This window comes from Aotus nancymaae, unplaced genomic scaffold (genome assembly GCF_030222135.1).
Source record: "Aotus nancymaae isolate 86718 unplaced genomic scaffold, 86718_ANA_hifiasm-v0.15.2.pri h1tg000032l_0, whole genome shotgun sequence".
Classification (NCBI taxonomy): Eukaryota; Metazoa; Chordata; class Mammalia; order Primates; family Aotidae; genus Aotus; species Aotus nancymaae.
The window spans coordinates 26155141-26173379 of record NW_026988445.1 but is presented as its reverse complement, the minus strand read 5'-3'; the positions used below and the strand labels follow the sequence as shown (position 1 = coordinate 26173379).

Genomic DNA, 18239 nt, shown 5'->3' with positions numbered 1-18239 from the left:
AGCAAATAATAATACTTTCAATTTGTACAGCATTTTACAATTTCCAAAGACCTTCACCCATCTCAGCTTATTTGACCATACAAAAATCCTGTGAGATAAGAAAGTTAGTGCTATTTCCACTCGTAAAGGAGGTTGAGGTTCAAATAACTTCAGTAACATTACCAAGACCACATGGCCAACAAATAAGTGGCAAAGGTTACTTTAGAATTCTTTTGCTCCCTTGAAAGCTTATCTCTTCACTTACATTCTATTATGGTAAATAGTGCCACATAAACTGTCCTCCCAACCAGAAGCCTGACAGTCATCTGTTCTCAAACATTCTTCCTCTAGATATTTGTATGATTTGATCTTCACTGCATTCAGATTTCTGCTCAAATGTTGTCTCTTCAGAGCGGTCTCTCCTGACCATCCTATCAAATATGCTGCCTCCCCTCACTGTCTGTCCTCTCGCTTCAATTTGTACTATTTATTTAATTGTTTATTATTGGTCTCTTTCACTAGAAGAGGAGCTCCATGAGAGCTGTTCTTTTGCCTGCCATTGTATTATATCACTACTTGGAACCGTTTTTGGTCCAAAATAGGTATGCAATAAATATGTTGAGGATAAAAAATGAAACAGACTCCTCTCTCTCCTTTATTCTTCTCATCCAGTAGGCCACCAATTCTTGTATGTTATGCAAGAATATCTGTTCTCTCTCTGTCCCCACTTCCACTGGTTAAGCCCAAACACTCCTCATTTCTCTTCTAAAGTAGTATTGTCATATCTTCCTCAGTTGGTCTCCCTTCTTTGAGCTTGCCCTTCCCCAGCATCCTGACGTTAGGGTGATATGTCAAAAACACATTTTTTTTCACTCTTTGTTTAAAGCATTCAATGGCTTCCTATAGCTTTCAGGTGAAAATTCCAACTCTTTAGCATAGAAGGCAGGTCTTTTCATGTTTGGATTGTCTAGGTTTACTCTGCCAACTCTTCTCTCACTCAGTTCTCCAATTATATTGAACCATTTGGAAGTTTGAGAACTCATCATCTTCTTTTTCTCTTCTATGTCTCTGTGAACACCACTTCTGTACTGTGTCTATTTATCTACTCTGCTACCTCTCAGTTGTTTTGCCTAATTTTTACCAGTTCTTCAAAACTCAGCATTTGTGACATCTTTAGGAAGCCTTCCTCAATTCCCCCCACCCCTACAATCCTATGCTAAGATGTTCTAAGCACTCTCTTCAAACCCCTCTCTTACATCTGTATCATGGCACTTATCACCCTCTGTGGGAATTCATTCATTTTCTCCTTCATTACACATGAGGGCGAGAACCTAGTCTTATTCATCTTTAAATTCCTAGTACCTAGCACAGTGTCTAAAACACGGTAACTCATCGATAAGAATTTGCTAAAAAAATATATATTCAGACATCCACTGTAGACTTTCTTCTGGAATCATCTTCGCAGTTTTGCCCAAATAATAGAGTAATCAGAAAGAGAATGTTGGATATATTAGTAACCCTTACCAATCTCAGTGTCTTATAAAGACACGTCTTTCAACATAATTAAAATGCCATAAAGATTGAGGCATGTGATATGGTTTGGCTGTGTCGCCACCCAAATGTCATCTTGAATTGTAGCTCCCATAATTCCCACATGTCATGGGATCGACCCTGTGGGAGATAACTGAATCATGGGGGTGGTTACCCCCATGCTGTTCTTGGGATAGTGAGTGAGACCTCATGAGATATGATGGTTTTATAAGGGTCTTTTCACCCACTTTGTTCATTCTTCTCCTTCCTGCCACCATGTGAAGTTGGATGTGTTTGTTGTCACCTCCCCCCCACCATGATTGTAAGTTTTCTGAGGCCTCTGCAGTCCTGCAAAACTGAGTCAATTAAACCTCTTTTCTTTATAAATTACCCAGTCTTGGGTATGTCCTTATAGCAGCAGGAGAATGGACTAATACAGCATGAAAAGGGTATTTAATCCATCTTTGAAGAAAGGTGCTGGGGAACAGTCAGGAAAATTCCCTAAAGTAGGTACCACCTGCTCCTTAAAAGATTCCTGGAGGTCGGCAGACAGAAAGAAGAGGAAGAATGGGGAGGGTATTTCAGGCTCAAAATGTGTACCAAGTCTCAGAATGGGGGTTTGAAGGAAGCAGCAAGCAGTTCAGATTTATAGGAAGCTAAGTACAAGGCAGTGAAGGGCACTGAAGGGGATGAGGCGAGGGGCATGAGGGGGACCAGATCATCAAGTGCTGTGGGGAGGAGACAGAGAATTGTGAAAAGTATTGAGATGTTTGGATGTCATCTTCAGGAGAATACTCTGGAAGATTAATGAACAATAGTTTTGACAGGGATAATATTGAGACAAGAGGGCAGTTGGAGATAAGGGTCCAGAGAGTGAAAGGAATAGAGATAAAGAAGATAGGACAGATTCCATGAGTGGTTATGAGGCAATATAGACAAATTTGGTGATTATTGGTTTGTGGGGATCAAGGAAGAGAAAAGACTCATGTGAGGTTGACAGGTTTCCAGCTGGAATGATGGTTGGATCATAGTGCCACCAAGCAAAATACAAAATGCTATAGAAGGTATAATTTTAGAGTGGAGAAGTTAAGCTCGGATATGATCATATGAGTCTGAAGGACTATGAGATATCCAAGTGAAACTGTTGAGCAAGAATAAGTCCCAAATTCAAGATAGCTTGGGTTTCATCAGTACATAGGTATCAGTGTATTGAAGAATACAAATATCATCCAAGAAGAGGACAGAACATAAGAAGAAAAGTTGACTAAAGACAGGATGCTAGAGAATGCCACTATTAAGACAAGGCATGAAAAGAAGAATCACAAGAAAAAAGAAGCAACAGTAAATTAGGCATTCTTAGTCACAGGATGAGACAGGAGGTCAGCACAAGATACAGGTCCCAAAGACCTTGCTCATAAAACAGGTTGCAGCAAAGAAGCCAACCAAAACCCACCAAAACCAAGATGGCAATACAAGTGATCTCTGGTCATCTTCACTGCTCATTATAGGCTAATTATAATGTAGTAGCAGGCTAAGAGACACTCCCATCAGCACCATGACAGTTCGCAAATGCCAGGACAACATCAGGAAGTTACCCTATATGGTCTAAAAAACGGAGAAGCCCTCAGTTCCAGGAATTGCCCACCCCTCTCCCAGAAAACTCAGGAATAATCCACCCTTGTGTAGCATATAATCAAGGAGTAACTATAAGTGTATTCAATCAAGCAGCCCATGTTGCTGCTCGGTCTATGGAGTAGCCATTCTTTTATTCCTTTACTTTCTTAATAAACTTGCTTTCATTTTACTCTATGGACTGCCCCAAATTCTTCCTTGCATGAGGTCCAAGAGCATTTTCTTGGGATCCCTTTCCAATAACAAAGATATCTGAGACTTCAGTGAGGTCATAGAGTAGCTGTAGTGGGAGTTAGAGTGTTCAAGAGCTGATAAGAAAAAGAGGAGGTCACAGAAAGAAACTTTCTCTGAAGAGAACTTTTTCTGAAAGAAAAAATTCCAAATTCCAGGTGCTGTAAGTTAGGGTCTATCAATGTTATTCAGACTAGTGCTTTTTTTTTTTTTATACAGGGTCTCATTCCATTCCTCAGGCTGGAGTGCATTCGTGTGATCATCACTCACTTCAGCCTTGACCTCCCAGGCTAAAATGATCCTCCCATCTCAGTCTCCCAAGTAGCTGTGATCACAGGTGCATGCCACCACACCTGGCTAATTTTTTAATTATTTGTAGTGACAGGATCTCCCTATGCTGCCCAGGCTGGTCTTGAACTCCAGGGCTCAAGTGATTCTCCCACCTCGGCCTCCCAAAGTGCTGGGATTACAGGCATGGGCCATCATGCCTGGTCTCAGACTAATGCCTTGATTTCTATTTTGTAATCTTAAATATGGCTTAAATATATTTGTCATGGCTTAAATATACTGGTATTGTCCATAGTGCTTAATTCATAGTGACGTAATACATATTTGTTGGATAACAGATATATTTCTGGACTAAAAGCTATATATGACCTGGGTAAGTTTCTGGTTGCTATAATAGGCACTTAGATGCACCAATGTAAAGATACTCTTTAGGAAGGTAGAAATAAGCCACTTCATCTCTCCCAATGCAGACTCGATATGATTATTGTGGCTACTATCACATTTCTTGTTAATGAAGTTTCTGCCAAGGTTATTTTTATAGCCCTCTAAATAAGATTTCTTGTTCTTATCTCTTTGAGCTTGCTGGGGACTATCATGTATCACTACTCCCTTTTCTTAACTTCAACTACGCCTATAATTCTGAACCATTCAACTGGTCTTTGACATATCCTGCCTTGCACTGATAATTATCATCCCATACAATGTTGTGCTGGTAAATGTGTAATATTCAGCTGGAGCCACGGAAAGCAGGATTGGTAGATTGATTTTTAGAGTTTGCTGTTTTCCATGCTATAAATATGGTAGCATGGCTGATTTCAGATTACCAGTATGACATCTCTGAACATGGAGTTAGTAAAAAACATATAGTTGTGCACCATTTTACTGTGTAGTATTTTCTGAGGATATTAAAAAAAAAAACCTCAAGAACACAGACAATGGTAAATTGTAATAAATAAAACAGAAGTGATGTATTTTGAGTACGTATTGCCTTTGTTTTTAATATAATTGAATTACTAGCTTATATAATTCAATTTTGAATGATGACAGTGATTGCTTGTTTGCTTGTTTTTGGCTTAGGTTTGTTCCAAGATGACAATGTTTAACAACAGGACTGCCTAATTCCTGAAATTTTAACAATCAACTCTCATAAGCTGATATGAATGGCTCCAACATACCACTTACTTTATGTCTGTATTTTTTATCTTACCACTTAAATTTTAAGCATGTAGAGGCAGGGGTCATGGCTTAAATATATTTGTATTGTCCATAGTGCTTAACACATAGTGACTTACTAAATATTTGTTGGATAACAAATATATTTCTGTACTAAAAGCTATATATGACCTGTGTAAGTTTATGGTTGCTACATTAGTTGCTATAATTATCCTGGTAAATGTGCTGCAAATATTTGCCCTGGTAAAATCGAGGCTATATATGTGTGTATCTTGAAAATAAACATGTTTTCTCTGGATGTTGAAGTTGAATATATCTTCTATAGGACTCCAAGGTCATATTAATTTGCATATGTTTTCACACTGTTTCTTTATGGTTATGAATGTATCCTGAACTGCCAGCAGAGTATACAATCAAATTGGATATAAACTTGCATCTATTTCTTAATTAAATATTTCAGAAATGTACTCCTTTAAAATGCAAGAGTATACTCATTAGCAGTTAATTATATTACAAAAACTAAATGAAACTATGCAATTAATTATGCCATATAAATGATATTTGTAGACTCCAATCTGGTGTCAAGAAATGAAATTGTTTTTAATGTTCTGTGAAGGGTTTTTAATTTGTTTCTCAGTACAATATGTTATACACCAAAATAAACATTCGTCCTTTCTAAATGAGTGAAAAAAAGTATCTTTCATGAAGCCTACAATTCTCAAGAAAATCACATCTTAGAAGAAATTGTATCTTAGAGATGTGATATTCTGTTCTTCCATTAAATTTCTAATTCTGTTATTTCATTGCTTAAATTAAAAACATCAGAATTTAAAGGAATTCTAGCTCTGTATATGCAGAGGCTATTGTTTGTGTCTCTTTTTGTGTGTGTGAATTTCATTTAAACAGCTCAAGAGTACCCAAAGGACATCATGCATTTTGTTAGGGGGACAGGCTACTCACCGTTTTTCCTAATACTACTTTTAGTTGTACCCTAAATGTAAAGGTGGGGAAAGAGACCAAGTTCTGTAGCAAACATTCAATCTCATTTCAACTCCCCCATTTCTTAGATTAAAAGGCTGAAATTCAGAAAAACTTATTAGGGTTTTGAAAATAAATTTTAAGAATGGAATTAAACCACCAGAGAAGGGTTATATGTTTTCACCAATCGTTATTTTAGAGGTTTATGCTCATTTTTAAAGCAAAATCTGAATAACATGACTGTTGTTGTTGCTTGTTGCAACAAGTCAGATTCTTGTTTGTAACTCAGCACATTTTAAAAATAGATTTTATTTTTCAGAACAGTTTTAGATTCACAGCAGAACTGAGGGGAAGGCACAGAGGTTTCCCATATACTCTCTGTCCTCCACACACGCACAGTCTTGAAACCAGGAGTTTGAGACCAGCTTGCATAACATAGTAAGATCTCATTTAGCTGAGCATGGTGACAGGTGCCTGTAATACTAGCTAGTTGGAAGACTAAGGCAGTTTATCAGTTATCAGCTTTTGTCTCTAGGATCACTTGAGCCTAGGAATTCAAGGCTGCAGAGAGCTATGATCATATGATCACACTCCAGCCTGGGCAATAAAGTGAGACCCTGTCTCTAAAAAGTAATAATAATAATAATAGAATGAGTTAGAAAGTATTACCTCTGTTTCCATCCTCTGAAAAAGATTGTAGACAATTGGTTTTGTTTTTTTATTAAAAGTCTGATAGAATTCACCAGTGAATCCATCTGAGCCTGGTGCTTTCTCTTTTGGAAGGATATTAATTATTGATTCAATTTCTTTAATAGATACAGGCCTTTTCAGATTGTCTACTTCTTCATGTGTGAATTTGGTGTATTATAACTTTCATGGAATTGGTCCATTTCATCTACATTATCAACTTTGTAGGCATACAATTGTTCATAATCCTTTATTGTCCTTTTAATGTCCCTGAGATCTGTAGTTAAATTCCCTCTTTTATTTCTGGCATTAGTGATTTGTGCCTTTTCTCTTTTTTTCTTTGTCAACCTGGCTAGGGGCTTATCAACTGTATTGATATTTTCGAAGAACTAGCCTTTAGTTTCATCGATTTTTCTCTACTGATTATTTTTTAAATTTTTATTGATTTCTGATCTATTTATTTATTTATTTTTCTGCTTACTTTGGGTTTCTAAATTTTATTTTATTTTACTTTTTTTCTTATCTTTCCCAATGAACACTGAATTTAATTTCCTCTTTTTTTAGTTTCTTAAGGTGGAAGCCTAGATGATTAATATTATATCTTTCTTATTTCTAATACATGCATTCAATGCTATAAACTTCACTCTAAACACTACTTTCACTATATTCTACAAATTTTGCTAAGTTGCATTTTCATTTTAATGTAGCTAAAAGTTAAAAATAACAAAAGTAAAATTTTTCATTTTACCTTTACTTTTTCTTCCTCTAATGCTGTTCTTTTCTACACATAGATGCAAGTTTCTGACTTATAGTTCTTCCTTCTCTCTGAAGAACTTCTTTTAACCTTGAAAGGCAGGTCTACTGGCAGCATATTTCCTCAATTTCTGTTTATCTGAGAAAGTTTTATTGCTCCTTCATTTTTAAAGGATAATTTCACAGTATACAGAATTCTAGGCTGGTAGGTCTTTTAACATTTTAAATATTCACTCCACTCTCTTCTTGCTTATGATTTCCAAGGAAAAATCACATGTAATTCTTATCTTTGCTTTTCTACAGATAAGTTGCTTTTTCCTCTCTGGCTTGTTTCAAAGTTTTATTCTTTATGTTTATTTTTCTGCTGTTTGAATATGATATGCCTAAGTTTAGTTATTTCTTGGCATTTATCCTTCGTGGTGTTTTCTGACATTGCTGGATCTGGGGTTTGTTGTCTCATTTTAATTTGTGGACATTCTTAGTCACTACTTCAAATATTCCTTTTTTTCTTTCTCCCTTTCTTCTTCTGGTATTCTCACTACACATATGTTACACCTTTCACAGTTGTTCACAGTTTTTGGATATCCTGTTTTATTTTTTTTCAGTTTTTCTCCTCTTTGCTTTCTGTTTTTGAAGCTTCTATAAATTCTTCCCTCAGCTATGTCCAGTCTACTAATGAGCCCATCAAAGGCGTTATTCATTTCTGTTAGTATTTTTGATCTATAGTACTTTTTTTATTCTTAGAATTTTCATCTCTCTGTTTACAATGCCCATCTGTTGTTTTATGCTGTCTGTTTTATGTTAGAGCCCTTAGCCTGTTAATTATAGTTGTTTCACATTCTCATTCTGATAATTCCAACCTACCTGCCATGTCTGAATCTGAGTCTCATGCTTGCTCTGTCTCTTGCAGTTTTAGTTTTTGTCTCATTAATTTTGATATGCCATTGTTAGATGCATATGCATTAAGGATTGTTATGGCTTCTTTAAGAATTGACCCCTTTATCATTATGTAATGCCCTTCTTTATCCCTGATAATTGTCCTTGCACTGATACCTGTTCTATATAAAATTCGCAACTCTTCTTTTGCTTTTTTTGATAAGTTTTAGCATGGTATACCTTTCTCCATCTTTTAATTTTTAATCTATATGCATCTTTATATTTAAAGTGTGTTTCTCATGGACAGCATATAGTCAGGTCTTGTTTTTTGATCACTCTGACAATCTCTTTTGTGCCTTTTAGTATGCCTTGTAATTTTTTTCTTGATAGCTGGACATGATTTACTGGTTAAAGGGAACTGCTGTAAATAGGCCATTAGTAACATGTTGGTAAGCTGTGGGGTAAGGTGAATCCTGTGATTAAGTCTCATTCTTTTGATGAGCCTGTGTTTCTGAACTGTGAATTTCACAAGTGTTTCTCAGTTTTCTTCACCCTCCTTCTTCGGCGCCACAAGAGGGTAGAGTGGATATTTCCCTTCCCTCTGTGGGTTATTCCCTGACAAAATTCCAATAGCTTAGGCTCTGATAATATAGTTTCTCTTTAGGGCAGGCCTTGGAAAGAACAACATGTTTTGGCATATTTCAAAATGGTTCCTTTTCCTTCCCCTCTGTCAGAATCAAGAGAAGATTTTTCACTGATACTCACTGTAAGAATCTGTTGAACTCCTGGAAGTAAAACTCACAAAAACATAGGGACCTCTATGACTGGGCCCCCCTAGAATTTTTAACTCTTTAAAATTGTCCATGCTGAGCACTTGTCAATTACAGTTTAGGTTTTCCTGCCCTATACTGGTTATTCAAGGGGTTCCTCTTTTGAATTTCTGCTCCAGTAAGTTGTGATTTTCTGTGTTTGCCTCTCTCTCTCTCCAATTTGGGGGCAACAAAACTGCCTTGTGACCTTACTTCTCTGATAGATCTTAAAAAAATATATTTACTTTTTAGTTTGTTAAATTTTACTTGTTAGAATGGAATGACAACTTCCAAGTTCTTCACATGCCAGACTGGAAGTCAGTCAGAAGTCTCGATGGACTTTTCTGAGACATCTTTATTAGAGTATATAATACCTCAATAGGTACCATAACATTTGCATATCATAAAATTCACCCATTGTAAGTATACACGTCAATAATTTTTAGTAAATTTAGGGAATTGTGTAATAATCCACAGTCACCACAGTAAGTTTAGAACATTTTCATCACCCCAGAAAGTCCCCTTGGACCCATTTGGGATCCCAGCTTCTAGCACCAATCCTAGGCAACCACTGATTTACTTTCTATCTTTATAAATGTGCCTTTTTTTGGCTATTACTTACAAATGGAATCATACAATATGCAGTCTTTTTGTCTCGCTTCTGTTACTCAGCTTAATGTTTTTGACATTTATTCATGTTGTAGCATACATCTCAATGCATTTTTAAAACCCCAAGTTAAGATACAGCAACAGTTTTCTAGTTATTAATATATATTTAACCAGATTGAAAATAAGACAGTATTGAAATTCACTTTTCTATGAGAATGCCAACTTGTATATTACACATGAAACATGATGACTGGTCTACAGAACATACTCACAAGCTCTTGGTTAGCCAACTGACCTGTAAGAATGATTTTAAAATTATGAAGTTTTACCAACAGAACTCTATTTTGAAATATGTTATAGATACATTTGTATTAATTTCAGTAGATGATGGAAATAAACAACAAATAAAATTTACATAAGTGACTTCAGTTTCTTCCTGAGAAATCTAATTAACCTTCCCAAACAAACGGAATAGTTAAGGTCTGATTTTTCTTAAAACCAGTGTGAAAGTTTCAAAGCTTTATCATTGCAAAAAGTCTGAAATTCACAGACTATTCATGTATATAAATTACTGTACTTACAAATTATCCTCCAGTCTCTTCAAGGATTCCAAAACTAACGAATGATTACTGTCTAAGGAGCAGGATCCAAAACAATTTAGGGCTGAAATATATCTAATTTTCATAACCCAGTCATTATGTAGCTTCCTTTTAACACTGAGGATTAAGAAAAGGCAGGGGAGATTTATGTTAGACACACAAACGTATAATCTAAGTTTTTATTCAGCAGTTTATTTGTACTTTAACTGAATTGCAACTGAATTGTGCTAAACCCGAATGTAGAATACAGCCTATGCATTATACCACTTTTTTTTTTTTTGAGACAAGAGTCTTGCTCTGTTGCCGAGGCTGGAGTGTGCAGTGGTGTGATCTCGGCTCACTGCAACCTCTGTCTCCTGGGTTCAAGTAATTCTCTTGTCTCAGCCTCCCAAGTAGCTGGGATTACAGGTGTACACTACCATGCCTGGCTAATTTTGTATTTTTAGTAAAGACACAGTTTCACTATGTTGACTAGGCTGGTCTCAAACTTCTGACCTCAGGTGATCTGCCTGCCTCAGCCTCCTAAAGTGGTGGGATTACAGGTGTTAGGCGTCACACCTGGCCCACTTTTAACTGTTTAACTATTCATAATGAAGCATATTTAAAATATAAAAGTAACTTTAAAAGACTCATCAAATTTTGAGCAGTAAATTAAGAATTAAAAGAAGAATCTAGAAGAATCCCAATTCAATAATGGCACTATTAATTTTATTTTACTAGAAAAATTCTAATCATTCAAATGGAGCAGTATGTTTCATATTCTTTTATATCTTATTTGAGTCAATTCATTTGAAAATATATTTATATTTTCCATTAATAATTTCCAAACTGAAGTACTGGGAAATGTGTAATCTCAGATCACTGGTGAAGCTGAGGTGGGATAGTGAACATAATCCTTGTCAGAGTGTTGGCCATCAGTTCACAAGACATTTGAATGTGGGGCTTAAGGTTACAGGACAAAACCTCTGCCTCAAAATTCTTGTCTTCATGGTCTTATATTTACCCATATTTAATGGTTTATTTGTCTCCTCATTCAAATTCATTGAGCACCTACTGCATCCCAGGTACTAAGGACACAAGGATGATTATGGTAAAATTCTTGTCACCAAGTTGCTTAAATTTTAGTTGAGGAATAGAAATGTTTACAGCTCAAAGCATGAAAGTCCTACAATATTAACAGAGTGGAGTGGGATATTTCTATTCTCATGCCAGATGTGTTTGATGGCTACTTCTTTCTTTAATTTGTATAATGTTTTGCATATCAGTATTTACTATCCCCACATCCACCCATTCAAAAAGAATGAATTCTATGGATGTCAGCTGCAGGAAAACTTGTATGATAGCTCCAGAATTTAATTATCTCTTTGGCCTTAATACTTTTCATTCTGGTCAGGTTTGAAGATCTCTTGGTGTAAGAAAATGCCACAACACTCAGCCTATATATACACTGCAGTCTTGAATGCTTTAAATCATTAGCATGATTAAATCATCTACATGGATTTAGTAACCACAAGAACGTGAATTAGCATTCATTTAACTGTGCCCAGATTCCTTAAATTCCTCAGATTTCTAAATCTCATTTTTCACATATCTATCTAATGAAAACATGGATTGAAAAATGAGCCATGGAATTTTCTGACAGGTGGCACACATCTTAATAAAAAGAAGATTCATGTCTCAGCATCTATTCTAAGGGCCTAGCATAACTGGAATGAAATGCTTAATAGTATACAGGGCAACACATCACACGTTGGGGAAGTCCCCCATCAGGTCGAATTCTTTGTTGGGACTAAGTAATACTGCTCATACGTGAAGGATGGGAAATGGAGCCAGTTAATTTTATTGTATCATTCTTAGGATTCCAGCAATGGGACTAGTCTTAATTCCACATAGTATCAGTTGTAATGAGCTTTTAATTGTATATTCTAACTCTGGGATAAAGTATTTGTTACATAATAACAAAGTGTAATTCATTTTTTAATGTCTTTAACTATAAAGGAAAAATGTCTGTTGTACAAAATTTAGAAAGCAAATAAGATTTTAAAAATCGCCTCTTTGAAGTTCTATAGAAATCATTATTAATGTTTTGGATATTTATACTCAATATTTTTCTAAGTAGAAATACACACACACACATATATATGCATTTATAAGACTGGATTTGCATATGCATAAAAAATTAATTAAAAAAATTTTTTTACCCCTCAAATTTATATGTTGAAAGATAAATAATTTTTACTTGACATTATGTCATAAAGTTTTCATACGATTAAATATTTTTCAAAATAATTAAATGGGTGTATGACATTCTCTAATATGGTTATACTATGATTTATTGAACATTCTTGAAATTTGAATATTTTTAGGTGTCAAACAAAAATGTATTTTATATATCATTTATATTATGCTTATATTATATATTTATATATCTGAATTATTTATGTAAATGATTAATCATCTAAATTAATAATTCCTCTTTTGTTGGACACTGGATAATTTACTATTAGAAATAATGCTGTGATAACCATACTTAACATTTGTTAAGATCAGGATACCAGGTCCCAATGTATAAATGGTTAAGAAGGCACTTGGTGCAGCTTCCCAAATTCTTTCTGGAAAGGTGGATCCAATGCACACTTTTACCACCAACAGTATATAAGAATGCCTAGTTCACAGTATCTTCCCCAGTTTTAATCATTTCTGATTTTATAAGTGAAAAATTGTATCTGATTTTAAGTTGTACTTCTTTAATAAAAAAAGGAAGACCATTTAATATAAGATTTAGGTTTTTCTGCTAATAAAAGTAATATATACCTTCCTCAAAAACTTTAAAGACATTGCAACTACAAGGAAGACAATAATTATCAGTTGGAAATAACTTTTTAGCATTTTTTTCTGATGATCGCTTTGAAATGTTTATTGACCATTTCTACTGTGTGCACATGTTGGTGAATTATATGTTCATAACCTTTGCTCATTTTTCTCCTGGAGGATTATTATCTTTTAATTGAATTCTAAGACCTATTAAAAAAATTAACCCATTGTCTGTCATATTTGTCACAAATATTTATTTCAGTTTGCTTTTTAAATACTATCTTTTGATGTCCAGAGGTTTTATTTTATATATAGTCAAATCTATCAAACTTTTTCTTTGAATTTCCATTGCTTTTATATTTAGAATTTTTCCCATATTCAAGTGCTGGTAAATAGTCACACGTATCTTTTATAGTTTTTTTTCATGATTACTTTTTTCATTTAATTTTTCAATCTACTCAAGTACCTGTAAGTTTTAGTTGTCAATAACATTTACATTAGGAGCGATTATACTGACAGTTTCTTGAGGCCAGAAGCATTTCAGTGTGTGTGTGTGTGTGTGAACAATGACTATAATTATTTTTTTATATTATTTTAATTTTTTATTGATTTCTTATTTTCTATAATTTAAATCTCATTTTCACTTTTTACCAAAAAGCTTACTTGCAAAAATCTATAATTATTAAAAGAATTAAATTAACCATATGATACCCTTACCTTTTAAAGTTCTTTGAGTCTAAGACCTGATTTTGTAATTTCCTTTCAGATTTTGCCTGCCTTAGTCCAAAGTCATCACTGTTGACTGTGAATCTGCTCACAAAACCCCCATCGTCCCCCAAGAGGATGTCATCTCGGCAGAGCTGGTCAGTTAAAGGCACCACACACACACAGAGGAGGCAGTGATCCATTGGCTTTATGACAAAATAATTTTTCTAGAAACAGAAGAATGATTTTAATGAATTGTTACTTTGCTCTATTCAATAAAGATTTCCCCTATTATTTGACAAAAATTTCACTTTATGATATTTCTTATTGTAGATATATACCCATCGTGATAAGATACTTTGGAAAAAAAAACAGTTAACCAGATAAAAGTTATTGAATACTCGCTGTGAGCCCAATGTTGTTCTTTTGGGTGTTTTGTGGAGAAAGGAGTAGAGTTCCTACCCCTGGGCCAATAAGTAATGAGATCTTTCTGATGTGTGACTGTAAATGGTCCTTTTTTGGATTAGTAAGAAAATATCAAAGAAATGGGCCAGTGAGTTGATTAGGGCCAGAAAGAGATTGATGGAAGCCACTGAGAACCCAGCCGAGACTGCAGACTCATTCCTCACCTTATGCAAAAATCAACCCAAGATGGAACAAGGACTTAAATCTAAGACCTGAAATTATAAAAATTCTAGAAGGTAACATTGGGAAAACCCTTCTGGACATTGGCTTAGGCAAGGATTTCATGACCAAGAACTCAAAAGCAAATGCAATAAAAACAAAGATAAATAGCTGGGACTTAATTAAACTAAAGAGCTTTTGCACAGCAAAACAAACAGTCAGCAGAGTAAACAGAACCCATAGAGTGGGAGAAAATCTTCAAATCTATACAACTGACAAAGGACTAATATCCAGAATCTATAAGGAACTCAAACAAATTAGCAAGAAAAAAAACAAACAATCTCATCAAAAAGTGGACTAAGGACATGAATAGACAATTCTCAAAAGACATACAAATGGCTGACAAAAATATGGAAAAAATGCTCAACATCACTAGTGATCAGGAAAATGCAAATCAAAACCACAGTATGATACCATCTTACTCCTGCAAGAAAGGCCATAATAAAAAATTCCAAAAACAATAGATGTTGGTGTGGATGCAGTGAAAAGGGAATACTTCTACAGTGCTGGTGGGAATGTAAACTAGTACAACCACCATGGAAAACAGTGTGAAGATTCCTTAAAGAACTAAAAGTAGAACTAACATTTAATCTAGCAATCATGCTACTGGGTATCTACCCAGAGGAAAAGAAGTAATTATATGTAAAAGATACTTGCTCACTCATGTTTATAGCAGCACAATTCACAATTGCAAAAATGTGGAACCAACCCAAATGCCCATCAATTAATAAGTGGACAAAGAAACCATGGTATATATTTATATACAATGGAATACTACTCGGCCATAAAAATGAATGAATTAATGGCATTCACAGCAACTGGGATGGGATTGTAGACTATTATTCTACGTAAAGTAACTCAGGAATAGAAAACCAAACATCATATGTTCTCACTCATAAGAGGGAGCTAAGCTAGGAGGATGCAAAGGCAAAACAATGACACAATGGACTTTAGGGACTCACAGGGAAAGGGTGGGAATGCCGGTGAAGGATAAAAGACTGCAAATTGGGTGCAGTATATACTGCTTGGGAGATAGGTGCACCAAAATCTCACAAATCACCACTAAAGAGCTTACGCATGTAACCAAATACCACCTGTTCCCCTAAAACCTATAGAAGTAAAAAAAATTTAAAGAGAGAGAGAGAGAAGAGGCTGTGGAGCCTTGTCCTGGCCAAGACAGGAGGAGAGGAGATGTCAAATACAAGGATGTTATTTTGCCTTTAGAAAGAGGACAAAAGTAAGGATGTTTCCAGTTAAATCTGTAGGTGAGAGCACTGGAATTTGAAAGAGGACAAGTCTGATAGTAGACTTTTTTGCAGGAAAATAGGGATCAAGTCCATCTTCTAGAGGGAGAAGCCTGAGAAGAATACTGAAATTGTGGATGACTTACAAGAAATGGGCCAGTGAGTTGGTTAGGGCCAGAAAGAGATTGATGGAAGCCGCTGAGAACCCAGCCGAGCCTGCAGACTCCAAGTTTGTAATGGTGCCAAACAGTACTGTTTGGGTTTTTTCCAGCAGGCTTAGCCACTGTGAAGGAGCAGAGAAGGGCTAGAACATCTCTCCAGGTTGAAACACAGAGATTGAAGAGAATGAAGGGTGAGGCTGATCAGCTCAGATGATACCCCCATGGGGTGTAGGCAAGAAGGGAAAAAGAAGAGTTGAGGGGGAGTGAAGACTGGAACAAGATGTTTTCAAGGAATCAGAAGTTTCTATGGGATTGAGAAACAAGAATGAAAACAGAACAGCATCAAAAGAAGAGGTTATGATCAAAAGTTCAGGATCTTGGAGTTTAGAGTTTTGGAAATTAATAAAACCTGGTCTATAACACAGCACATAATAAAGTATATTGAGCAACAAGCTGCCATCTTTAAAATTATTCTGGCATCTCTAGTCGGTTACAACATTGTGGACAAATAGCAAAAGAAGCTTAGCTTTTTACCAAGGCTATGAACAAGCAAGGCATGAAGGAAGTTAATTTATTTCTTAATCCTCCATGTCCTTCAAAGTCAATCTGCTGCCTGAAGACATTTTTAAATAACTTTGGGGCTCAGTGATCTCACCCTCCCTGAGCCCCCATTGCACTTGCTCCTCTTTACCATATAATTTGCTGTATCATCATATTATATATTATGTTCATTCATGAGGAACTTGCAGACTGAGTTAATTATTTGAGTGCAGAGAACATATTCCTTACTTCTAAATGTCTGCAAATGCTCAATAAATACTATAGATTGGTTAAGTGGCAACATCTCAGTCACTGAAGGGCTGCCTCATTAAATTTTTTTGCCAGACTTAGACATTTGACTTTAGTAATTTTCTTACCTAATGAAGCTGGACTTGGGAGAAAATATTTGAACTTGATAACATGAGTATACCCAACGAAAGATAATACTTGGATTCAGAGACAGGTATAAAAGAAGAAAGGAATTACCCTCTCTCAAAAACAATCCAAACTCCCCTGAACTAAACATACATAAATGAAAAGAAGAGTCCCTTTTAATTACAGAATATACATGCTGAACTTGGTCTAGGAGATTACTTGTGTAAACTCTCTCATTTTATAGATGAAGAAATTGACATTCAATAGAGGAAGTAGATTGCTCATATCGTACCACTACTGAAAAGACAATCTCATTTCTTTGAGTATATCTCTTGGCACAATACCTGGCTGCTCCCTTGAGCTTTATAATCCCAGACAATAATGGTCCTTTCTGTTGTGGCTACAATTCGTTTCAGTTGCAAGAGGTAATCACACCCTGTAATCCAGGAGGTGTCCTGATAGAAAAGCAGAGAATTGGGGGATACAGTGCATTTCCTTCTATGACCTGGTGATGGTTACCAAAGAGAAGGTTAGTCACACTAAACACCCCATTTTGCTGTCTTATTACAGAGAAGCCTTGCAATACATCCTGTCTGTGTCTTGAGCACAGGCTCCCATCTTTTCTCCTTTCACTCTTACCCTGAGTTTCTCAGTACCATCAGCTGGAGAATAATTCAGTTAGTGATAAGATTGCTCCCTGGAAGCAAACAGCAGTTGGTGAAGCATCTGTGCACAATTCACTGCTATGAGACCACTTCTTCCCTTGGGCAGAAGGAGATACACTTAGGGCACTGATTAAGTGAGCTCTCCAGCCCTGTCCCCATGCTAGAAAACAAAGACCTTAGTAACTACCTGATCCATGATAAGTGGAGACCAAGGGGAATTTCTTGTGTCCTACCTAAAGACACCAACCTGGCATGGTTAGGACTGGTAATATCAACAACACACTGCAGATCAGAAACAGAAGCTTCCATTTATGAGTGCTGCATGCATTTCAGGCATCACCTCCAACCTTCTGTAAAACGTGTTAGAAATTCCAGTGTGTGTGTGTGTGTGTGTGTGTGTGTTTTCAATTTAAGAAATGGAGGTTCAGAAGCTTACAGAGAATCCAGACTCCTTTGCCAGGCAGCATGGCTCCCTGATTTGTAGTGCAGGTTATTCCGTGCCTGTAAGCAATGAAAAAGTCCAGCATTCTCCCGGGTCTCATAAATCCATAATGAGATTCTGCAAGCAAGTCACTGTAGCTTTACAACATCTGCTGCAATTACTATTCAGATTAGTGATGTGGATTAAATAAATTTCAAAATTGTACTCAAACTTTTAATGTTGTTTTCAAGTTCAAAATAAAAATATTGTCAAATTATTTCCATAGGCTACCTCCTTGTTCTTACAGCTTGAGTTATGTCCATTCTTTACATTCCCTGATAGCAGATGCTCAGAAAAACCCAGAAGCTTTTCAATCGAAGCTTCCAAGGAGTAACTAGTTTCCAAGCAATTCTCTGCAGTCAGTTTAACTCCAGAAAGCAAGACCTGGGTCCTCTTTGCTGTTGCTCAAGGCTTAGTTTTGATCCT

At 35.8% G+C, this 18239-nt stretch overlaps 1 protein-coding gene across 1 annotated transcript in view; it reads right to left on the bottom strand.

The window, feature by feature from the left end:
* Positions 1-18239, bottom strand: part of WDR64 (WD repeat domain 64) — a 144375-nt gene that overhangs the window by 104390 nt on the left and 21746 nt on the right. The window contains exons 6-8 of the mRNA XM_064383474.1: positions 17012-17122; positions 13676-13890; positions 10127-10261 (exon numbers count right to left, since the gene is read on the bottom strand). Of these exons, the coding sequence (XP_064239544.1) occupies positions 10127-10261; positions 13676-13890; positions 17012-17122 (461 nt within the window). The remainder of the gene's footprint in view (positions 1-10126; positions 10262-13675; positions 13891-17011; positions 17123-18239) is intronic.